Source organism: Pogona vitticeps, chromosome 6, assembly GCF_051106095.1.
Source record: "Pogona vitticeps strain Pit_001003342236 chromosome 6, PviZW2.1, whole genome shotgun sequence".
NCBI lineage: Eukaryota > Metazoa > Chordata > Lepidosauria > Squamata > Agamidae > Pogona > Pogona vitticeps.
In genome coordinates this window covers 80844677-80870191 of record NC_135788.1, presented here as the reverse complement: position 1 = coordinate 80870191, position 25515 = coordinate 80844677, and the positions used below count along the sequence as shown (strand labels likewise).

The 25515-nt window shown below is 41.5% G+C and overlaps 1 protein-coding gene across 10 annotated transcripts in view; it reads left to right on the top strand.

Annotated features, from left to right (window-relative positions):
• EPHA5 (EPH receptor A5) overlaps nucleotides 1-14137 on the top strand; it is a 270566-nt gene extending 256429 nt beyond the window's left edge. For 8 of the 10 annotated variants that reach the window (XM_078377660.1, XM_078377661.1, XM_073003962.2 and 5 more), the window contains one exon: nucleotides 12969-14137. In XM_078377660.1, coding sequence (XP_078233786.1) covers nucleotides 12969-13074 — 106 coding nt within the window. In that variant the 3' untranslated portion in view covers nucleotides 13075-14137. Of the gene's footprint in view, nucleotides 1-612; nucleotides 693-12968 lie in introns of those variants that run through there. The other 2 variants (XM_078377659.1, XM_078377658.1) reach the window with 2 other exon arrangements.
• Nucleotides 14138-25515: the final 11378 nt, after the last annotated feature.

Here is a 25515-nt window from a genome sequence, read left to right as displayed (position 1 = left end):
TAAGCTATTGTGCACTTATAGAATACATTACCCACTGATCTCAGAGATTTCATTACTGTTTTCTAAGAGACTCAGCAAGGTGTGAATAGGTTCAAATCTAATTTCTGCCATGAATTTCCTAACTGGGCTTCAGTAAGTGACAGCTTTCTGCCACTATATATCCCCATCTGTAATGTGATAAAGATTACAAAAAGTGTGTTTTTGTAAGGATCATCACAATATCCTAACATAACACAGGAAACTATGTAAAATGCACTGTCAGAGGACTGAAGATTGCCCCACCCACAGCTGCTTCAAATCACCCTTTTCCAATGTTGCTTTAAAGCAATGGAAGGGGAATGTGTTTGTTTGTACGTTTGTTTGGTTTTCCCATGTAACTCTTTGTACCTATGTTATTATAAGTCCAGGAATCCCTCGACCATCATGATAATTCTGATAAATGTGGTCCAGTAAAACAACTTTCCTGAGCTCTGGCTTAGAACTCTTTGAATCTAGTGTCGTCTAATTGCAGTATATTTTATCCTTATTTTTCTTGTGGATAGAAATTTCTTTTTATGTCCCTCACTGTATATATGTATGCATTAATTTAAAGCATTTTCATTTCCCTTTCAGCCAGAAAGACTACCAGAACACTTTACGTATGTTCATTTATATTTTTTTAAACCAAAATAAATAAAAAAGACTTTAAAAAATCATTGCCTTCAGTCTAAAACAAAGTAACAGAAAAAAAGGGATGGGAAAGGACAGAGGAAGAGGGAAACTTAAGCACCAGTTCTTATAGATAAATACGTATTCCTGCGTGGGAGTGCAGCAATGATCTTGTGCTGGCACAGCACATTAACATTTTATAAGGTAATTCTAAAAATAGGGTCAGTCCAGATATATATATATAAGATATAAGATAAGATAAGATAAGATATATATATATATATCTTGAAAGAAAATCATTAGCTCAACCCACTTTTTCATTTGGAAAGAATCCAGGCTGCAGGAGCTGAAATATTTATCCTCTAAAAAGGCCTTTCCAAAGGGAAAAACAGCCACTTTGTTGTAAGACTGAGCCTGTGTAGTACAGATGAGCCAGCAGGAGCTTTACAAAATGAAACATTGTATACATTCATAGGTTGTGGGGAGGGGGACGTTTAGAGTGAAAAGTCACAAAAATAGGAAAAACAGGTTTTACAAAAAAATATAAATATTGAAAATATTTTTGAAAATATATATTTAAAAAAGATTACAGAACAAATATTCAGAAATGAACTTGTTCAAGTTGTGAAATTACTGTATTCTGCTCTGTGGCTGGGAATGGTGCTATATGATGTCAGCAGAGCTTTGATGCCTAGGTGCAGTCATAGTCCCCTATCATAGTCTCCATTACACCCATATTGTTGCTATATAATTGCTTAACAACAATAACTCCAAATATGTTATGTGCCATCAACTCACTTCTGATGGGTGGCAACAGTATGTGTTGATGACCTCCCAAATATCCTATCATTAACAATTCTATTCAGACCTTGCAAATTAATAGCATCTCATATTAGACGGTTCTCTCTTCCTGTTGCCTCCCCTATCCTAGCAGTTTTGTCTTTTCCACTAAGTTCTGCTCATCTCTTGGAAACTAACAATGGTGCTTTCCTTTACTGAGACAATCTGCTTCATATTAGGTTTTCCTCTTTGCCTATTGCCCCATCCAACTTTTCCCAGCGATATTGTCTTTTCTGGTCATTTCTGTATTCCCATTATATGTGCATGGTAAGGTAGCCTCAATTTATTCATTTTTACTCTAGGGAGAGTTCAGACTTGACTTGATTGAGTACCCACTTATTTGCCTTACTGACTGTGGTATCTGAAGGCTCTCCTCCAACACCACATTTCAAATGAGTTGATTTTTCCCGTTCTCTTTCTTCACTATCCATCTTTTACATAGTATAGATGATTTTTGACTTTGGTTTCAAGTGACAATCTTTACTAACACCCACTCCTTTTTTTTCTATTTCAAAATATAAGGGGACATCTTTTGGAAAACATGCAGGTAACATGTTTGCAGAGAAAGGGTTTGGAAATTGGAAGATAGCTTTCTAGCCTGCATTTTGTGGAGCAGGCAAGGCAACATTAGTTTACCAGAGAGGTTAAACGGTGTGTATATTTATATGTTGTACTCACTCATACATTTGCTTCACCACTTCATTAAGTCCAAAACAACCATCAGAATATTTTGGCACAGAAAGACTATAGTCACATCCCAGCTGCTCTTGCTTCTGTCCACTTCCAGCAACTAAGTATACAGTGGGGTCTTGACTTGAGAACTTAATCTGTAATGGAAGGCGGTTCTCAAGTCAAAAAGTCTGTAAGTCAAGTCTCCATTGACCTACAGTGCATTGAAAACCGATTAATCCCGTAACAGGCCGTTTTTGTTCCATTTTGGTTTTTTTCTGGTCTGTAAGTCAAATCTCAGTCTGCAAGTCAAACGTAAATTTTGCAGCCAGAGAAGTCTGTAACTCAAAAAGTCTGTAAGTCAAGCCGTCTGTAAGTCAAGGGTCCACTGTAATACAACTCATGTGATGATCTTTTGTGATCCTCTAACACTAGATAATTCTACATAAGAGAAGTTTCAGTTAAAATTTGTGTATAGTTTATGCACAGTTAAATTCCATTTTAAAAAGCCAAGAAATTCACTTTTTTAAAAAACCGTCCAGTTTATGATTGTGAGATATTGTTCTTCCATATTTATGATTCAGAATGTTAGGAAATGGACTGATATTGCTGTGCAATATCATGCCCACATTGTTGGGGGAGGGAGGAGGCAAAACTGTACATAGCAAAGGGCAGCCTGAATGTTTGTGACACCCATGTCAGCAGTCAAGATGGTTTACAGGATACCATCATGCTCACTACCATTTACAAAGAGACACCAAGCAGGGGGAAAACCCAGAACCTGCTCCTTTTTTCAACAGTTAACCATTTCTCATTCAAACATAAAGAAATTGGCAGAGCTGTTTTCAAAAAGGTTCTTTCCAATTGCTTGGAAAATATGTATGATCATCAAGTGCAATGGTGAAACCTCTGTGTTTGGAGGGAGGCAATTAAGAGAGGCTTGCTTATGCATCTAGATCAGTGGTTCTTTAACGTGGTTCTCTATGAATCCACACAGATGGGTTAAACAGCGCCTGCGCTGGTTCCTCTCGGAATTTTCCAGAGCTATGAGGGAAAAGATACAATGTTTGAGTTGCCCTGCACTGCGCAAGTGCAGCCCGCCAAAAATCCCCAGTTCCATTTATCCGCCCGCGGAGTTGGAACCTCTCGGTTAGAGCTCTTGAGATTTTACTCTCCTTTCGCTGTTTTCGGATTTTTTGGACTTGACCTGGCTTGTCTTTCGTCTATCCGCATCTCCGTTGCCCTGAATTCGGACCGGCTGACCTTCCCTTGCCTCTGGCGGGCTCATTGCAAGTACTTTCGCTTCCCACTTGATCCTGATTGAGGCCTATTACCTCCTGCTGAGGCGCCACGCGCCAGCAGGATTCCTTCAATTACTGACTTTCTCTACCGTTTGTTCACCGCTTGGCTTATGTCAGCGAAAAAGGGACCTTTCCACCGCTGTTCTGCTTGCTCCGGGAAGCTCCCCTTCCAGGACCATCATTCACTCTGCCTTTTCTGTCTGGGCGAGACCCATTCGCCCACCACTTGCAAGCATTGCAAGGAATTCACCAAGGCGACCCTAAAATCTCGTCAGCAACGCCTCAAGTATTTTCTGTGGAATCGCACTCTGTCAGCTTCACAACCGTCAGACATGGAATCTGTCCAGTCGGTCTCCACTGTTCGTTCGGAGGTGACCTTGGTCTCCTCTTCCCCTCCATCGACATCTAAGGAGGTCTCCAAGAAGTCTTCCAAAGGAAAATCTAAGAAATTGCCTGCCGGCAAAAAGTCTTCGTCCGAGGTACCCTCTTCTTCATCCTTGGCACCGACGAAGAAGGGACCATCCAAGCCTGCGCCGAAGGTTAAGGCGAAGACCAAGGAGATTACCCTGGTCGTACCACCTGTTTCGGCGTCGGTGCCTTCTCCATTCCTCGAGGAGTCTTCTCGGGACCAGGATTCGGTCTCCGACTTGGGCGCCCCCAATCCACCTCGCCAACCGCCACCGGTGTATTTGGGCAAGTCGCCTACGGTTAGCCAGCTCGACAAGCTCGTTGCCGGCGCCGAGAGCGTACCGCTCAGCCCGATACTTACCGGGCGAACCACCCGATCTCCTTCACTCCTCTCAGAGTCGGGGCGTTCGATATCTCCTCCCCCTCCACGGGGTCGACCTACCCAACCGGTCGAAGAACCAGTCCCTCGGCGCCCAGCTTCTCATTCCGCCGACGACGAACCGCCGCCGAAGAAGCCCCGCCACCGACACAAGCGCCGTCGAGGCCACCGACGCCGAAGGGACTCCTCACCGTCCGACTCAGATTACAGTCGGGGTCGGAAGAGGTCCCACCGGAGACGGCGAAGAAGAGATTCGTCCACCGAGTCTTCTTCGACCTCGAGAGAAAGGAGACATAGGAGAAAGAGAACCAAATACTCCTATTCCTCATCCTCTCGCTCCCGGTCTCCACGTCGAAGCCCTCTCCCGAAGAGACCTGTGGATAAGGGCTTCATGAAACCATCGGCGCCGAAAGACGCTCCCGTCGTCCCTCCTGATGCACCACTGCAACCTCAGGATGGGATTCCTCAGTGCCCGAAAACGGCACCCTCGGGCTCGGGAGTACTTCCCCCTCCTTCTTCCTATCCTTCCGAGGAAGACCATGCCAAGGAAGATTCCTCCGACGTCGAAGACGACAACGAGTCTGAGGTCTCCCTAGAAGTCCCTATTCCTGGAGAGCCTTTACCTCCAGAGGCGGCTAACCTCAAACCATCTTCTCAGTCGGAAGATTTTTCCTCCTACACTCAGATGGTTGCTCGTATGGCCCAAGCTCTAAAGCTAGCGGTCGAACAGTCTCCAAGAAGGGAAGAAAATTTAATCTTTGGAGACACTGAAGCGGAGAGGACACATCCAGTTAGTCTGTCCTTCATCCCAGAATTGATGGATCTCATTAAGGAATTTTGGGAGCATCCTGCCAATGCTACCACTATCTCCAAAAGGACTGAAAATCTGTACAGAATACACAGAGAAAATACATCTTTTCTTCTCATGCATCCTGCTCCTAATTCCTTGATAGTGGAGTCTAGCTCTGCTAAGACTCCAGCAAAAGGCCACCCTACACCAACCAACAAAGAGGGACGGAAGCTTGAGATCCTGGCACGTCGCATGTATTCTATGACAACCTTCACCCTACGTGCTGTCAATTATCTGGTTGCCATGGGGGCCTACCAAAAACAACTTTGGTCCAGGGTTCTCCCGGCCCTTCAAACAGCACCAGAAGATATAAGGCAACTCTGTTTGGATACACATGCTGAGGCCCTTACAGTGTCCAAATATCAACGACTTGCTGCCTGCCATGTCGCAGAAGCCACTTCTAAGAACTTTGCCTCCCTCATCACCTTGAGGAGACATGCTTGGCTGCGTTCAGCTAACATCGTGGAGGACATTAAAACCAGGGTGGAAAACCTCCCCTTCGATGCTTCCGGTCTTTTCAGCCAAAACACCGATGAAAACCTAGAAAGTTTGCACAAGAGTAAAAAGACAGCCAAGTCCTACTCAGTGCAACCTCAAACTAAACAGTTCAAACCACAGTGGCGCCCAAAGTATACTTCCCCTTCCTATCAACAGCCATCCACCAGCACTTACCGTTCTTATGGAGGCACCTCTTCTCAGCGTCCTCCTCAGGCCTCATCCTCTTCCTCTGTAGCTTTCAGACCACAACCACCTCGTAGAAAGCAGTCCTTCAAGACGTCTGCAAGGAAACAAAAACAGTACCTTTGACTCCCCGACTGTTCTACTGCCGTCCCCCCGCACCACCCGTCTTTCTCCTTACCTTCACAACTGGACCCGCATTACCAACGACATCTGGGTCCTCAACATTATCACCTCCGGTTACCACCTGGAGTTTATCAGGTTGCCTCCTCTAGGACAGGTCAACCCTACATCATTCGATCCGATCCTAGAGGAGGAAATCCTGACTCTTCTTCAGAAAGGGGCTATCCAGAAGGTGCCGTCAGAGGATGTCCTCGACGGCTTTTACTCCCGATACTTCCTGGTTCCAAAGAAGGACGGGGGTCTTCGCCCCATCCTCGACCTGAGAAGCCTCAACAAGTTTCTCAAGGTACGCAAGTTCAAGATGGTGACCTTAGAGTCCATCATTCATCTTCTGAGACAGGGAGACTGGTTTGTGGTCCTGGATCTGAAAGACGCATATTTCCATGTCACCATACACGAAAGCCACAGGAAATATCTGCGTCTCCTCTTCAACAACATCATTTATCAGTTTGTGGCCTTGCCCTTCGGCCTTTCCACAGCGCCCAGGACTTTCACCAAGTGCATGGCTCAGGTGGCAGCATACCTGCGCCTTCAGGGGATCCAGGTGTTTCCCTACATCGACGACTGGCTGATTGTCTCGACATCCAGACACCAGGCCTTAAAGGACACTCAGTATGTTCTCCAGACGTTACAATCACTGGGCCTTTCTGTCAATCACGAAAAGTCCAAGCTGAATCCCTCTCAGGTAGTCGACTACATCGGAGCGAGGCTGGACTCAGTACACGCCCGGATGTTCATGCCCCCAGAACGCATCCAAAAGCTAGTAAGAGCCATAAAAAAGTTCAAGCCATGGGCAAGGGTAAAAGCAAGCCTTGCACAACATCTGCTAGGCCTCATGGCTTCTACAACAGCGACCTTGTCCCATGCTCGCCTCAAGATGCGTTCGCTTCAAATTTGGCTGCTGTCCCTCTTCAATCCACTCCTCGACAGTCAAAACAAGCTCCTTACTGTCACCCTGGAGTTGGCACAGCAGCTGCAATGGTGGACTTTCCGTCCTCACCTTTTGGTCGGCCGTCCTTTCCACCCTGTTCATCTGTCAACTCAAGTCACTACAGACGCGAGTCCATAGGGCTGGGGCGCCCACTGCGAGGGTCATCAGATCAACGCTCTGTGGTCCCCTCGGGAGACAAAATTGCACATAAACCACCTGGAGCTGTTAGCCATCATAAAGGCTCTGAAGTCCTTCCTACCTCTTGTGAGAGGCAGGGCGATTCAGCTCGTCACGGACAACACCACAGCGATGTTCTACATGAACAAGCAGGGGGGAGCAAGGTCAAAGTCCCTTCTGTTCCTCTCGATACATCTCTGGGAGTGGTGCTACCAGGAGCACATCTACCCGGTAGCCATCCACATAGCCACCACGGACAACATCGTTGCAGACGAGCTCAGTCGCCGCTCCACTCAAAATCACGAATGGGAGCTGGACTCACATATATTTCAGGAACTCTGCCACAGGTGAGGAACTCCAACAGTCGACATGTTCGCCACGGACTCCAACAAGAAGTGTCCCCGCTACGCGTCCAGGGCAGGACGCGGCCCGGGATCGTTGGGGGATGCTTTCATGATCCCCTGGCACAAAGGCCTTCTTTATATGTTTCCTCCCATACCATTGGTTCAGAGGTCAGTAGTCAGAGCCCTCCAGCTGCAAGCAGAAGCAATCTTGATTGCACCTTGGTGGCCCAGACAACCTTGGTTCTCTCTACTTCTGCAGACAGCAATCGACAAGGTGAAGTTCCCCCTCGTCCCACACCTAATCACTCAGGACTCGGGGTCGATCTTCCACCCCGACCTGGACTCCCTCCAATTGACAGCGTGGAGGATATCCCATCCATAATGGAAGTTCTAGACAAGGCAAGAAAGCCTTCTACCATCCGACTCTATCAACACAAGTGGCAAGGCTTTCTCAAATTTACTACAGAGCGGGGTTTACAAGCATCTCCTGTCTCTTTATCTACATTGCTACTGTATCTCAGACACCTGTTTGATCTTGGTTTAACCAAGTCTACCTTAAAGGTGTACACCTCAGCCATTGTTACTTTCCAACCCAAGGGGTCTCAATCCTCCAGATGGTTCTCCCATCCAACGGTGAAAGCTTTCTTCAGAGGTCTGACCAACATGAGACCCCCTGTGCGACAGCCATTACCTCAGTGGTCTTTACAAACAGTACTGCACTCACTGGTTCGTCCCCCCTTCGAGCCTATGGCAACCTGTGACTTGAAGTTTTTATCCCTGAAAACTTTGTTCCTTGTGGCAATCACTTCTGCCCGTAGGGCTAGTGAATTGGCGGCTCTTCGGGCTGATGCTCCCTACCTCCAATTTTTCAAGGACAAGGTGGTGTTATACCCAGATGTTTCTTTCCTCCCCAAGGTGGTGTCGGACTTTCATGTCAACCAACCTCTGTTGCTACCTACTCTTTTCTCTGAACCCTCTTCAGATGTTGAACGAACGCTCCACTGTCTGGACGTTCATCGTGCATTATCCTTTTACATCTCAAGGACCAAGGACTTCAGGAAAGTCCAGAGACTGTTCTTGTGTTATTATGGCCACCGTAAAGGGACCGCTGCTTCGACGTCGACCCTGTCCAGATGGTTGGTTTCCACCATTTCGTTGGCTTATGAGTTGCAGCACAAACCTCTCCCTGAAAACCTGCGTGCTCATTCTACACGAGCTGTTGCCACATCCACGGCCCTGCTGCGTGGGGTAGACATCCCCGATATATGTAGAGCAGCTACCTGGTCCAGTGTATCAACATTCATTAAACACTACAGGCTGGACCTCAGGGCCAAGAATGAGACCAGATTCGGGAGTGCTATCCTTACATCACTGCTGCAGTGACGGCCCACCATCCTGTAAGTAGCTTGGTAGTCACCCATCTGTGTGGATTCATAGAGAACCACGTTAAAGAAGAACAGGTTACTTACCTGTAAACATGGTTCTTTAAGTGGATTCTCTATGAATACACACGACCCGCCCAACCTCCCCACGTGTCCGTCACTGCTGACTGAGTTCCAACTCTCTCTATGTGCGGGCACATGGAACTGGGGATTTTTGGCGGGCTGCACTTGCGCAGTGCAGGGCAACTCAAACATTGTATCTTTTCCCTCATAGCTCTGGAAAATTCCGAGAGGAACCAGCGCAGGCGCTGTTTAACCCATCTGTGTGTATTCATAGAGAATCCACTTAAAGAACCATGTTTACAGGTAAGTAACCTGTTCTTCTTAACCTTTGTTACTCAGATGTTTTTGAACTGCAACTCCCAGAAACCCCAGCCAGCACAGTTGGTGGTGAAGGCTTCTGGGAGTTGCAGTCCAAAACTCCTGAGTAACCCAAAGTTAAGAACCAGTGATCTAGATGATCAGTCACACTCTTAATTGAACTGGCCTTTGAACTGATTGCAGATGTGTATGGAGAGAGGTGATTTTGACTTTAAATTTCAGATCTTAGATTCTTCTATTTTCTTGTCATCTTCATTAGAAACATTCCCTTTCTTTGCTGAATCATGGTACCAACTGAACTTGATCTTTGCTGCTGCTCTTGTTTTTAAAATCTGGATGTTGCCAAAATTTTTAATGATTGATAAATTCTGGCATTAAGAAGGAGCCTGAGAGAATAATTGACAATATTTAGGTAAAGGTAAAGGTTCCCCTTGACAATTTTTGTCCAGTCGTGTCCGACTCTAGGGGGCGGCGCTCATCCCACTCTTCAAGCCATAGAGCCAGTGTTTTGTCCGAAGACAATCTTTCCGTGGTCACATGGCCAGTGTGATTTATACACGGAACGCTGTTTACCTTCCCACCGAGGTGGTCCCTATTTATCTACTCGCATTTGCATGCTTTCGAACCGCTAGGTTGGCGGGAGCTGGGACAGGCGACGGGTGCTCATTCCTTTGCGTGGATTCGATCTTACGACTGCCGGATCTTCTGACCCTGCAGCACAGGCTTCTGCGGTTTAGCCCACAGCGCCACCACGTCCCTTGCCAATATTTACTACTCCATTTATCTTGTTGTACAGCAACAACTCAGCAAATACAGAATTATGTGGGTGTCAAACTTGATTTAATATAATTTTTTCAGTCTAAAAAGCACAGCCATCAGATGCGCTAATTTAAGTCATTTTATTTCCCTCCCAAAGGTTAAAGTAAGCTTCATTTTGCAAAGAAAGACCCATATTACACACCCCTGAGAGTGATTTAGAAAGAGGTATTGTTAAGTATGTAGACCTTTCCTTTAGCCTTTTCTCAAATTCTTGGTGTGTTGTGCTCTGCTCCTGAGCATTAAAGAATATACATCCTGAAGGACCATAGCTGAGACGTCTTTCTCAATACATATTTATTTATTTATTTATTTTATTTATACCCTGCCTATCTGGTCAGTTTGACCACTCTAGGTGGCTATATGACTGGGAAAGAAATCTCAGCTGTGTTCCTTCCGGATTAAAGTTCTTGGAAATTAACAACCTAATACCTTTCCGCTGCACAGATATGTACTTGAGTGCATGGCGTTGGCCTGAAAGACATATTTCTTCTGGGCATTTTGATTACTTTGTGCTTCCAAGCAATAGATAGCTAGAGAACTCATTGAAAAACAGTCATACTTGCTGGAATGGGAACAATTCTGGTGGATGAGGTAGGAAATTGAGCTGTTTATTCATCAAATACTGTATGAGTAGGTGATGTCCAAGTCATTCATTACTTCCATCTCTTCTCTGGTGCAATTTGTGTGGACTCAATTTATGTAGTACCCATGATGATACTACTACTACTACTACTACTACTACTACTACTACTACTACTACTACTACTACTACTACTACTACTACTACTACTACTACTACTACACATCACCTAAAATTCTCAGAAAAACAAAAGAGCTCCCATTGATGAGGATGCCTCTTCAAATATTGTTGTGTTTTTCTTCTTATTGGTACATACATAGGTATATCTGTGGTAGATAAATTTGTAGACACTGACACTGGCTCATGGTGGTTGTGATATTTGCTGTCTTCAGATCAGAGGCACCCGTATTATAATTATAATTTTTATGCTGATCTATATATCTACACCATACTTCCACAAAATGGGGAACTCCAGATTTGTTTGGCTTCAAAACTCATCAGCTGCAGTCAACATTACCCGTGTAGTTGAGCACATGTGAAGAAAATCAGGTTAGGAGAAGCTGGTCTGCTATGACTTGCAGTTGGTCCTCAGAGTGCCAGGTGACATAGCTTGTTGGTCTTACTTGGAGATGTTGAAAATGGAGCCTGGATTCCACCACTGGGATCCAAAGACTGAAACATAAAATATCATAAAAGTCAGTGGAAAAATTCAGTGGACTGGTGGATCTATGCTCCCTGCAGCCACATTAGAATGGGAAAAAAGCATATTTTGCTTAACTGAATTTAGCATTCCAGTCTGTGGTGTTCTTATTCATACGGACCTTGTTTCTTTGCTTGCAATAGAATTCTGTGTACAATTGAGTTTCTCTGCCCTCCAAGAGAAGATCCAGAAGCCACACACAAAACAATGAAGCTCAGGTTCAGCTCACACCTTAAGGGAAATACGTATTTCTTGCTGTTGCATTTTTCTTCCAGGCATGATTATCATTAAAAGGGCAATACCTGAGCAATCAGATTTTCAAATAAAACATGCAATTATATCCAGTAATAAATCTCAGAAGAAAAGCAAGCTAATTTGCAACATTCAGGGTGAAACAAGCCCATGCTGGGAAAAGCTGATGTTTTCTATCTTTTCAGTGAACTCCACTTCTAAAGATATGCTAACTGTATTGTCTAGTTTAAGGTTCAATGAAAGGTTCCCTCCAGTCTTCCTAATAAATGTATGCCATTAAGTCAATTCTAAGATACATTAACCCCTTCCCAGGGTTTTATAAATGTACTTTGCAGCTTGACTAAGGCTACACAGGCTGGCTCATCTCCACAGAGGCACAGTGGGAAATTGAACACCAAACCTCTGGTTACACAGCCAGAGCTATCAAGCCAGCTTTTCATCTCCTTATAAAAAGGAAAAGGTATTTTAAAATGACTGATTTATACAGTTACTAGAACTGGTAAATTTTGTCAAGGGTCAAACCATCTCACAGTGTGAGAGGATGCTTGTGTGTGTGTATGTTGCTTTTTATTTGTTTCTGTTTTATCTGGTGGTTCAGGTGGATAGCAATGTAAAGGAGATGTTTCTCTGCCATATTTATCCTGTTTAGAGATAGAGTTTAGCCCTCTTCAGTCAAATTCTGGGAAAGCTAAATGCACAAGCAGGGAGAGCACTTCCACGATTCCATTATCTTCTGCATATGGAAAGAAGAGAGTCTGAGGTGGGGAACATTTGTGTGTAACTTTACATTTGTGGGGGCTCACAACATGGATTAGAATCATGGGCAATTAAGGTTCTGTCCATATGGACAGACCCACTGCCAGAAGATGCCTTCCCCTTTAGACTGATGTGACAGAAATGAAAACAGAGAAGTTTGGATAAGCATTTTCTGACTTCATATTTCTAACTGCTGTGGATTCTGCAGCATCAAGTGTTTGTTTATACTTTTTATCCACTGTGATCATGTTCAGACCAAGAAAGGATCAGCCATGTAATGCTGCTAATCATATAAACAGGCCAAGGGGAACAACGGAAAATCTTGTTGAGTTTTTGTGTTCTTTAGTGGACTGTTCTTTTGGAAGGAATAAAGGACAATTTTCACTCCAAGTGAAGGTTCCATTGAGTGTCTGAAATCCAGTATTAAGTTGCAACTAGAATAGGCCCGTTTGAATCAATTGACCTTCTGGAGGAGTTGACTTATCAAATACCTGCTGATTTCATGGGCCTACTCTAGTTGCCACTTACTACTGGATTGCAGCCATTGTACTACAAAGTCCTTTGAGTGGTATGGCTGGATAGCACTGGATACTTTAAAAACACAACACAACACAACACATGGGTGATCCAGTACAGCCATCTTGCTGATGAGTCAACCTCTTGGAATCAATGTGTGCTTTCTTCATGCAGGGATTTGAGACGCCTTGGAGTCACACTTGTTGGGCACCAGAAGAAGATAATGAACAGCCTTCAAGAAATGAAGGTCCAGCTGGTAAATGGGATGGTGCCACTGTAACTCTTTTTTTCAAGTCACTTCTTCAAGTGATAATTTTGCACTTTGTACACATAAATCTGACATTTATTTTAACAACAGAAATAAGTGACATTCTGCGATTTCTGTAACGCAAAAGAACACTGGCCTTGGCAACATAATTTATAATCAGTGTTAGAACTTACCTTTGTATGACTTCTCTATGAAGTAACCTGAGTGTGTAGCAATGGGATTACGCCATGTATGAGGTTAACTATTTTCTTCTGCTTCAACAAGAAAAACCTTCTCATCGCACCTTTTATCTAGATGGAGCGTGTATCTAAAAACATATTGCACATTTCAAAAGCTGAACGTGGCAGCCCATGTTTAATACTTCCAAGGATTTACTTGAATTGAAACATTTTCCAGCTGTTTATGGGCTTACTGAAAGCTACAGTTTACTGATGTTTCCTCCAGGTCTTAAGCATCGATAGAAGAATACTGAAGAGCAATATTAGACTATTTCTTGCTAGAGATTCTCATTTTGTACATTTTGAAGGATGATGCTGTCACACAGCCATGAAACCCTAGAAGTCACTGTAAAAATATTTATTGACAATGTTCAATGCAATACAGGGTGTGATTTCCCTTTTCATAATGAAATCCTTTTTTCATAACTGGGAGATAAATACATATTAAGTCTCATGTATGTTGATAGTGGTATCCAGATTCCACACACTGGGATGTGGGATGTCTTTTCCATGTTTCCTGACTGCCTGTATTATTTTTTAAAATGCTGATCAGTTATAACACAAATATAATGCATAGCAGCACAAGATTTGGTAATGGATTAAGAATTTGGCTTCCTGAAGAATCTCCATTTAATTTGAGGGAGTGTGTGAGGTGGAGCATCAATTTGAATTCCTTGTGGAGGAGGTCTAAGGGCACTGTATAGCTTCTCATATAGCCTCCACAGCATCTACAATGCAAAATTTTGCAAAGATGCATCTTCTCTATAGGTTGCTAAATAACACATTTCTTGGCACATATATTTAAGCACAAAGTTGCACACAGTTTCAAGTAATAATAAAAAGAACATTTGAATGCCGTAGTGGAAGGGAACATGTATTATTTGCACATTTTTATTGATTTTCTATGAATATTGGTCAGGCCTATCTCAACACCTTCTAGCAGATGTCTCACCTGCAAGACATGATTTTTACCTGAAACTAGAAGTTCATTTGATGCTTAATGACTCTGAAAACTGCAGCAACTTTTTAATAGCCAAAATCAGTTGCAAAGAACTAGCGACTTTCCTTCTGGATTTAACTATATATTTTTTGCAACTAAGACCCTGACTACAGGGGAAAATGTTGGAAATACTAAGGGTTTTGGCTTGGCTCATGAACATCTTCCCCACTGATTTGGTAACAAAATGGGAAATGTGAATGAGCCTGGAGCCATAGTTTTTTACTCCCCAACAGAGACCCTTCTACTATTTAAAAAATTGTATCTTCTCATTTTGGTTCAAAGCATGTGATTGCTTTGAATTAATGCGGAAAAGAAAGACCAAGTAAGCACAAGCACACATGAAACAATCAAGAAAGCATCTTACCTCTTCCCTTTCCAGGGATGACATGTGTATGTGTTCATGTGCAGTAACAGCAATCACCTCTCTCCACAAAGCCTCTCACCTCCATGTTTTTTAAAACAGCTTCTCCTGGTGGGCAGTATTTATTTATTTATTCATTCATTCATTTATTCATTTATTCATTCATTTATTCATTCATTCATTTGTTTATTTGTTTATTTATTTGTTTGTTTATTTGTTTATTTATTTATTTATTTATTTATTTATTTATTTATTTATTTATTTATTTATTTATTTATTTATTTATTTATTTATTTATTTATTTATTTATTTACAGTTTCACAAACTCCACTGGCCAGCAAGATAAAAGACAGAAATAACTGACTGAGAAAGGATAGCCATCTTAAGGCAGTTCCTTTAAACCGTATCATCTTTGGGCACTTCAAATAAAACTGCAATCAGAAGACTTTTTCCTTCTCTCCTTGTGTTGCCACTTATATTGAAGAGCCCCAGTCAGATGTCACAGTGAGAGAATGCAAATTAATGCCCATTTCCCTCGCTGTATAGTGGTACCTTAACTTTTAACCACCCTGATCATTTGTGAGGAGGTGGAGTATAAATTTCAAACATCAGATTATGAAGAATATATTTCAATATCTACAGCACAGACCGTTTGCTTCCTGTGGTTGGAACAAGTTTTGTGGGAGCTATTTCTGCACTGTAATGTGATTTCTGACCTCACCCTTGCCCAACTGTATATTCAGGTATGTTGTGCATGACTTTCTGGTATGCAATTTTATTGATGCACATCACTTTCATACATGGTAAGACAGGGTCTATGATAGCATGGTTCATGGGATCATCTGGAGTCACAGTTGAGGTAGGATCTACCTTCACTGGTATCCCAATCATAGGAATTTCTCAAGGCCTTTTTCAGAGGCTGGACATGGTTATGCAGCAAGGACACTCCTGAGGTAGTGCTTCATTACTGACCCATCACTTAAGGTTTCCAACAAAAACATGGCTTAGAACCAGAATCAATCCTTGGAATCCGTCCTTGATTAGCCAGTGGTAATCCAAAACCACTGGGACCTTTCTAAAAATCAGCTGAATTAAGAATGATTTCTTGGGCAATCAGGACATGTGTTATTAACATTCTAATTGAAAAAGTAGTTGGATGCACCTCTCCATTACCGATTTGGAATAATTCCAATGTTAATTCAAAATTATTAATACTGTAAAATTCTTTATTTTTATTTATTTAATTTTTTTTAAAAAAAATTCATACGTAAATCTGTATCAAGCCCATAAGTCTGCTTACATGGCAGTAAAATCATTGTTATATATCAGGACTCAAGGTAGTTTCTGTGTTGATGTTTCCTACAACTTCATCATTGCTAATTAGAATAATTTATCACAAAGGAAGTAAGAAGGGCATATGGGAGATGGAATAATTTTCTAATGGAATCTGACTCCAGCAACACCTAAAGATGATCTGGCACCTTGTCCTTCTCACATCTCTAGAAAAGAAAAGGAGTTATGGATATTATGGGTTTCCTTGGAAATTATGTCTAGATGACGTTGTGGAGATTTTTTATTCCTAAATTCCATTCAAACTTGAGGAAAACATCTCCCCTGAAAAATACCCCTTCTGAAACATTTTTCCTCAAGAAATGTCAATCTCTGTTAGAGACCTCTATTGATGGTCATGATCTGAAAGAGGAGACCTGGATAACAAATCAGATGCTTGAGAACACAAGACCTGAGCAAATGCCTGTCTTCCATCTCTCTTCTCTCTAGCATCTGCCATCACTTGGCAAAATGCCAGGCTCATCTATAAACATGAGGAAATAGTCATAGGGAAACAAGACAACCTGTGTGGGCCGCTTTCATGGTACCAGTGAGCAGGGAAAGGCTGTCAAATGTTCCTGGTATGGTTTGGGGTCCTTCATGTTTAATTTTGTTAGCTGGTGGGCCAGAAAGAGAATTTAAGAGGAGGTAAGTAATTCTTCAATGACAGGGCAATTGTAAGCACAAAGCCTATTTTTCTACGAATAAATAAAATTACTGGTGCTGTCAGGAGACCTGCTTGGGATTGTAGGAACCTTCTTGCCTACAATTCTCTGTGAAATAATCCATAAGAAAACAGAAATGACAATTGTTTCTTTTGGAGAAATTGTAAATGTTTTTCTTGCCTCACAAAGCTCTTCTGCTTGAAGATAATTTTATTAACAGATTAACCTTAGCACTTTTCTTCCTGAGCTCTTCAATAGCCAATAAACAGTTGGAGAGCAGTGAAATCAGCCTGAAAAAAGCCTCCCATTCCCCTTTGAAAATCTATTTCTTCCTTTCTTTTCGTTCACAAATAAAATATTATACTTTGTCCAACTGCACACTGTTAGGATTTGTCCCACTGCACTGCTGTAATTATTTTCCCCACTGCAGATGAATGAACTGCTGCTTTGTACCAGCTTTTACAGTCTTTCAGTCATTAAAAGATAGGAAAGGAATGCCATTAAAATTGTTGGCATTTGTTAATAGACCGGTCTACTCTTCTTTAAAAATTTTTTTTTTAAAAAATCCTTTCCCTTGAATTTAAGTGCATATGATACTCAAAGCCTATTTTTATGCCATTAGTTCTTTTAGTAAAGCCTACATTGTGGGCAACAAACCTGCTCCATTTTAACTTTTCGTGCAAGAGGAATCCCCACTTTGAAACTGAAGTGGTACATTCCAGGAATATTTTTACAATATGGAGGAACTTTTTGCCTGGAAGAAGGCTAGGGTTAGAATATTAGTGGTGGAACAGCCTTTCCTATAGGATTGATTAGACCACACCATTCCTTAGCTTCACCTGGCATATTCAATAAGAGAATGGCTGCTGCTTTTCTTGGAAAGCTGTCCCTCTGCCTTATCCGAAAGTGCGGCCTGAGCATGGGAAATGGTACTTAAAGTACCATGGGAAACCATCCCATAGACACTGGGCTGCCACTTCCCCATAAAACACGTTACACCAACTTCATAATCACTGTTCAGCTCTGCAGAACTTAAAAGGCAGTTTCAGCACTGTTGTGAGGCAACATCTGAGTAGGAATGTTTGCCTTCCCACAATTGTGCTCTCTTTGGAACTCCACTAAATATATTAATTATGCAATAATATATCCTAGTGATTGTTAAGTAAATAGCCCCCTCATTACTCAATATCTCTTGTCCTACTTTTAAGCATCTCTCCCCTTAGCACACTGAAAATGCATTTAGCTCTTCCACCAACCATGATGAACATTCACAAACACAGTCCCTGAGGTGGCTAAGGAAATAATGGGCTTTTCACCATCATCCACCACCTAAAATCCTGAAAAACAGATATAATTCTTCATCAAATCTCTTCAGATAGCTATTTTTGGCTTTGGGGACAATGCCCTGATATTACTTCACAAGCTCAGACTGGGAGTGTAAATCAGACATGCATCCAAATGCAGTTGGTGTCCGTGCTTTACAATGGAACAGATATTTACATACAGCCAAATGTGGATGCTAACATTTCCACATTGTGTGATATGCATCCTGGTGTGCATTTTCTTCATTAAACCCTTAATTAATGTGCACAGTAGCTGATATGGTAAACACATTGACACATTCTCCATACCCTCAAGGAAGGAATATCAGATTAAAATGGACCAACACTGGATAACTATTTGCATGAACAGAACTATAGTATCTTTCCTGGAAATCAGGCCTATCAGATTGCTGTGGGATACACCGTCCTACTCTAAAGTAAACATTTTTTGAGGATCATGTTCAAACTGGCTTACCTTAAGAGACCCTTAACTCCTAACCATGTCTTTAATTAGGTTCTGGCTTATTGCCTCTGTTAGCCCCTTTCCAACCTGTAATCCTATGATACTGTTACTTTTTAGTACCCTACTCAAAAAAAAAAAAAAAAAAAAAAATACAGTGAAAGCCCAAGTTGTCAGACTAGCCTGTGTGGTAAAGCTTGGGGACAGTGTGCAACATCAAATTCAAAGAGCCATATCACTCTGTGGCACCATGCAACTTCCCATGTCTTGAGATGAGGGATAACAGCAAGAGAGTAACACTGGAGAGAAAAGCAGGAGAAAAGTGACTCTCACTGTAGTCCAGAAGCTTCCCTGGAATCATGGTACTTGCCTGGAGTCACTTCCATCCTTCAGACTAAAGGGGAGGGGGCAACCTATGGCCATTTATGTAACTCTATCCTTTGAGCTCAGGACAAACTAGCCAACTGGCCCTTCTCTGCTTGAGGTAAAGTCCTTCCAGAAATGGTTTCCTCAAAGCCTGACCCTATCTTAGCCCCGATCTGAGCTTAGGAGCCTTCCTACTAAGCTTTTTCCCCCTGAAAAAGCTCTAGGAAGTTACCCACTCCTTCTACTCAGATCCCCTGACTAAAATATATTTTCTGTTCTAGGAATCTTTCTGTTTCTAGGCGTTACTGTATTAAATCGGATCCCAAACGCTGGTCACCACTTTTGTGATTACAAAAATTGAGCTACCTTGACAATATATGGTAAACCTGATTTCAAGAGTAATACAAAAAGCAAAGGTTTCCTCTGTTCAAAAGCAAACTACCTTGATTAGGCAAAGTGGAAGCTCACCAACCTCTGTTCAAGCTTCCAAGCTCTTCAGAGGTGTTCATCAGGCAAGATATGAAACAACACAACAAATCAAAATGAATGTTAGTGGGACTTGGGGACTTTAATTTAGGACAGTCCCTAAGCTGTTTGCTTTTCTGGCATGCTGGAAGGATGCTCATCACCTTCCAAGTATAGGTATTTTCCTGTCCAAACAGCAGTGGGATATTTTTAAGATTTAACATATTTATTACAGCATGATTATTTTTTTTGGGGGGGGGGGAGAAGTGGGGATTGCAATCCACTTCCCAGATTATCATCTACAAAAATGTGTGGTATAATAAATCTATTAATCTTAAAGGTGCCCCCAACTCTTGTTCCCAGGAAACAAGCATGGGACTTTTCTTTGGAAGTCCTCTTTTTAAAGTGTCTGAATGTGGGTTTTTTTAGATCTTACTTTAAGATATTCTTCATTAACTAAACTCAGCAAAGGCTAGAGACTAATGTATATTGTGTGATGAATTCAACTTGTCACTGGCGTGTAGTTGGACAAGTTAGAATACATTAATTACTCTAGCTCCAATTTTACCTTTGAAATACAGAATTAATCATCTAAGGCTAACAATTACAGTTGAGTCTTTGTTTAACTTGCTGCTAGTCTGGTTCAAGAAAGATAATGTCAATGGCACTGGCCCTGGCCCCATGACACATCAAGAATCTGTTCCCTCTATAAGAGCTGTAACATTAGAAAATCTAGCATTACTGTATTTATTTCCTCCTCTTTCCTCCTATCTTTCATGCTCATTGTGCATTTTATTTGTGATTTTTGTAGTGTAAAAGTACAGAATTTTATATTTTTTCAAAAAATAAAAATGGATAGCAATGTATGTTTGTTCCAGAATTTCCTAAGGTCTCTTCTCTCGTTTCTTGTGTGTTGCAGCATTCATAATAATATTTTTTATGTTTTATTGTATATTTGGCTGGTAATACATGACAAAGGCCCAGTGTGTGGCAACATTACAATAATGGAGCAGTTATATCGCTTCCAATAATGCACATATAATTTTACATTAAAAATGATGGCTGGCCCAGACTTCAAGACTTGTCAAATGCCTGTTCATTGAGAAGGTACTGAAATCCATCACTGTACTTAGCCATTGGTTTATCATGTTCTATAGGACCTGTTTCATGAAGGTTTCACCTGCTTTTGGCACCCACTTACCTTCAAAACATTGTTTTGCTCATCCATATGAAACATTGTTTTGCTCCCCAATTTGTGAGCAAACTATTCAACACAATACTCTTCAGAAAGCCCACATTTGCCATACTTTTTCAAAGAGTGGCTAGAATCATGTTACTTGCATAAGCTACTATCAGTGCAATGCAGTAAATCACAGCACTAGCTAAAGAGTCATTCCTTATACTCCTCAAAACATACTGAGTCCATAATTCAGTGCACAGTGGAATATAAACAGAAACTCTTTAACTAGCAGACATTTGTCACTGCAGTAAAGACCATTGCACTCATGCCAGTGTGTGAAAGCAATAAGGATTCTGGCCAGTGGAGGAAATGTGACAAACCTTTCAAAACAATACTGCTGAAAGCTGCCCCAAAAGAGCAAGAATGCCTAGAGTTCTTCCTGTCTTGTGGTAGATGAAAAATAATCTACGTACTTTCCTTCCCATTTTAATGCAATTTAAGATGAAGAAAATGGAAGCCTGTCAGACTATTTAGTGCAAATTTCTTTTTAAGCAGTCAGAAAAGGATGTCCAAAAATAAACCAGCAAATAAATAAAAATTTAAAAATTCATTTCCCCCAATTTTATGTCTCCCCTTTCACATTTTCTCAATTCACACTGTGAAACTGTGGAAAGCTGACCCCTCCACCTTCCCTAAACCCCTCACACACACTGCCACCTTATTTTCTCCCCTTTGTTGGAGAGGTGGAATATTAATTTTCACCTGGTTTTCAACCATTTGCTGGAGGGAAACTGTTTCCTTTTACTAACTCAGCAAAGAAGGAAAGAAGAAAAACATTTCTACAACATTTCAATGAAGCATACTTTTGTTCCCAGAATTATGTGTCACTTTATATTACCTAATTGCTGTCAATGGCTTTCAAGATGGAGATTATTACTCTATGTGTGTGTGTGTTTAGTCGTTTAGTCGTGGCGGACTCTTCGTGACACGACTATAGGTGAAACTCAAACAGAGCTGGAGGTACCCATATGAGTATTTCACAAACGCTAATCAATTAAATGTGTCATGGATGGAACGGAATGTAGCTCAATAGGTTAAAAACACTTGAAAATGCAAACAACAACAACAACAAAAACAAAAACAACAATAACTGCATGGAAACAGGTCTCTTTTGGGTGACTGAGTTCTCTCTCCCAGCACATTTTCCACTGCCAAGCTTCTCTCTAGCAGGTTTGAGGGTGTCCATGGAATACTTAATTCCAGGAAATGCTGCTCCAAAGGCCTTGCTCCATTTAATTTACATGCTACAATTCACATTGTATTAAGTCTGAAAGGCAGCAGCCCCATAAAAGAAAGATCACTATCATCTCATATACTCACTTTCCTCCCGCAGGGAAGATTGTTTTTGTTCTCAAAGAGGGGGAAAAGACTCTTCTTTCCCACCTGTCAGCAAAGCTGATATGAGCCTTGCAAGGTGTTAATTAAGTAACAGAAATGTCTTCAGTTCTGGAAGGGGAGAGCTTCATGGACTTCTTAACCATAAAAACTCTTAAAAACCAGCTGTGCCTCCTGACAGCTATCCATATACATTCACCCTTTACACAGAGTAAATAGTAGTCCTCAATGTTATCCCAAGCACTGTTCACAGTACAGCCTTACAGCATAGCAGTTATTCCACAACTGTGTCAAAGTAGGATCACAGTTGTGCTTCTAGTCAACACACAATATTATTTCTCTTCATATGGGCTCATCCTAAAATTTAAGGGTGTGTAGGCATTCTTACCTGAATCATGAGCTAACTATGCTTCACTGAAATCCCATCCCACTCATCCTCATGGCAATGGGAATAGTGAGCAGGACATATGCAGTACACTTTATTCAGTAGTTCCTAGATCAAGTGTATTTGTCAAGGGCAGAGAGGAGTGCTATAGCCCTGCTTCCTTTATCTCCAGTTGTGTCACTTTCCTATTTTTTCAAGAGTGACAGATTTAAAGCCGCTGCTGTTCATGGAGGCTCTCCACATGAATTGGGACACAGATGTTTCAAGGTTTTAAGTTGACCCACTGGATTAATGCATATGTAGTAAACTTTAGTCTAGACTAACATTGGATTTAGGCCATAGCTAGCACAGAAAATACTGACAAAAGGTGTTATGTGTTCTACAAATGAACTTGGGACCACCCCCAAACCCAGCACACATCTAGATCAAAGCAAAATGAACAAAAACACCCTGAAAGCATATCTCTAGAAATACAGATTTCTAGATGCATTTGAGAAGAATTTGCCTGTGTGTATACTTTGCCAAAAGAGTATGAAGGTGACTGGGGCTATCTAAGGACAACTATATCTAGGAAACTGTGAAGAAATAAAGCAGACAAGCTTTGAGGTAGGTTTTACTGCATTCACAAATTCATATGGTCAAATTGAAATGAATGCAGTTTGAAAATGCCCTCAGCTTCTTTTCTCCCTAAGTTTCTCTGGTTTTTTTCTTTACTGAGGAAGGATAGCAAATTCAAAGAATCTGGAGCAGAGAGAAGGCACTCTCCTCTATGCAAGCATATTTGATTTCTTTAAAGTTAATTGGCTTTCAAAGATCATATTTGTGTTCCCCACTGGTTATTCTCCTCCAAATGACTGTATCTTCTAACAAGCATGAGGTACACTATCTCTACTCGTAGTTAGACTTTAGTCACAACTAACTTTATTCTATTTCTTTCAATAGGGTTCCTGGTGCATTAGAATATGCACACTGAAGAATTGATGTTTTCACAAAACATTGGCTATCCAATCCAGCATTTGAAAGATCACCTGTAATTATGCCTTGTTAGTCTTTCCACAAAATAGAATTGATTGGATCTCATTTGTACATGTTTTCCTTTCACACCATGTTATCACTGGATATGGAAAAACAGTTCTACATTAATGTTGAACAGATCATCTTGTAGGGGTCTTAAAAACTAGTAGATGTCTCATGGGATAATAACATACAATCTATTCTTGATGAACACACACATTTTCTGAATATCTATAATATCCAATCAGAGACAAACCTACTACTATCATGTAGTATTTAATTAGGGCATGTGTTTGCTTTGAAAATCTGCATTAATGATGGCATATTTAAGATTGGGGTCAACCCTTATTTACATCAAAATAGCATAGAAGATGGAAGTGAATACATTCATGCATTGTTTGATACTGTTATGACTGTCTATCCACTTTTGGTTAAGGGTATTGCTGATTAATACCTCAGGTGTTTGATTGATGTTTCTTCAGTGGGGGCTAATTATTAGGGTAGATTTCTACTATTTTAAAAGACAGAGGGTGGAGAAGAAAACCTCTGGCTAAGTAGAAGGAACTGACATAAGATATGCATGTGTATGAGGAAAGTGAGCAAGACAGAGTTAGAAAGAGGAAAGAGAAAAGCAACTGAAGGTTCTAAAACAAGGAGACAAAATATCCACACAGTAGAGCAGGCTAAGAATTATCTAAAAGTTAGAAGTAATCTAGTGGTGGAAAGCTCCCTCTCCCTTTCCCCCCACCCAGTAAAAGTAAACTATTGTCAGAATATTGCACTTGGTTTACCGTATATAACTTGCAATGCCTGATTGTGACTTATTGACACGGTGGCAGGATATGTCTTGGTTTTTGTCTGATATAACCACAGTGTGCCCTATCACCTCATCAGTAAGCCATAGGAAGTTACATATATCTTACACAAACATCAATACAATTCCAGTCAATATATTTAGCACATAAAAGCAGGGGTTTTTTTTAACTGCTGTGTTGTGCTTTTAATCATGCTTCTTTTTTAAATTGGGCATTGGTAAGTAAACACCCATTTCTGAGGAAATAGGCCTTCAAGGATTAGAAGAATCAGAGAGGGTATATGTCACTTTGTAACAAGTAGACACTGGTCTGTGTTTATTCAATGTGTGCGCGCACGTGTGTGCATGTGTGCAGAGACATGCATGTGCATAACAGCATGCTTTGCTATACAACACAAGTTTTCACAAAAGACATTTTGCCATAGTAATGGACGCCTTGATGAGGAAAAAAACCCAGCAGTTCTGATCTTGTTATCTGGAGGTTCAGAGTCTTTCAGAGGTTCAGAATTCCTTGTTAGGGTGCCTTATCAAATTTGGCAGTCTGAAGCAATGAGAACAAAGGATTTGGTAACTATTCTGTTCTAATATGCTGTCACATAGGATGGCGTAAGGTGCTATTCTCAGCTTTGTGTTGCTCATGTACATCTGTAAATAAAGGGATTACCATCATCATCCGAAATTTGTAAAAAAAAAAAAAATCCCCAGTGTTTCCCCTTCAAAGTGACTGACTTTCCTCTTACTGCCTCAAGATCTCCTCACTGTTCAGAGAGATGGGAAGCATGTAACGGATAGCTCTGAAAATGATAGCAGCAGTGAAGAAATATGCTGTTGTCCTCTTCTGCTGGAAGTGGCCGATTATCCATCGTACCGGCCTTGTGAATCATTCTTGAAAGCTGAGTGCACTCAGAGCCTTGAAACAGAAGAAGCAGCTATGGGTGGCAGAGCAGGATGACAGTGCTTTCAGAAATGGCAGGGGAGGGAGAGGGGATCTCATTCTGTAGCACAAGCCCAGGACTCAAAGGCACTCAAGCAGTGCACTCTGAAATACCACAGGAAAGTGCCCCCCCCCCACTTTTGAGCTTACTGCAGTTTTATGGAAGGCACCCTGGAGATGTACCATGTACAGTGTTACAGAAAATTCAAGTACTGACTATTTTTTCCTCATTCTGATGGGGGTTCAAAGAGCACGCCTTGTTTAGAGAAGACAGGGTAGACTAGTTGTCTCTAGAGATGGGGACAAATTTTTAAAAATGGCAATTTGTTTTGATCCAATATTCATCAAGGTTAATGGATCAACGGATAAGAATATACAAATATTCTTTGACAAATCGATGGATCAATCTGTCGATTTGTATATACTTTAAATGGCTATAACACTGGCCCCCAACCACCTTGAGACACCAAATGTGCAGGGAAGCTTCCTCAGACACTTTCCTACAACTTCTGAGTTTAGTGAACATTGGATCATGGACCCCCAAG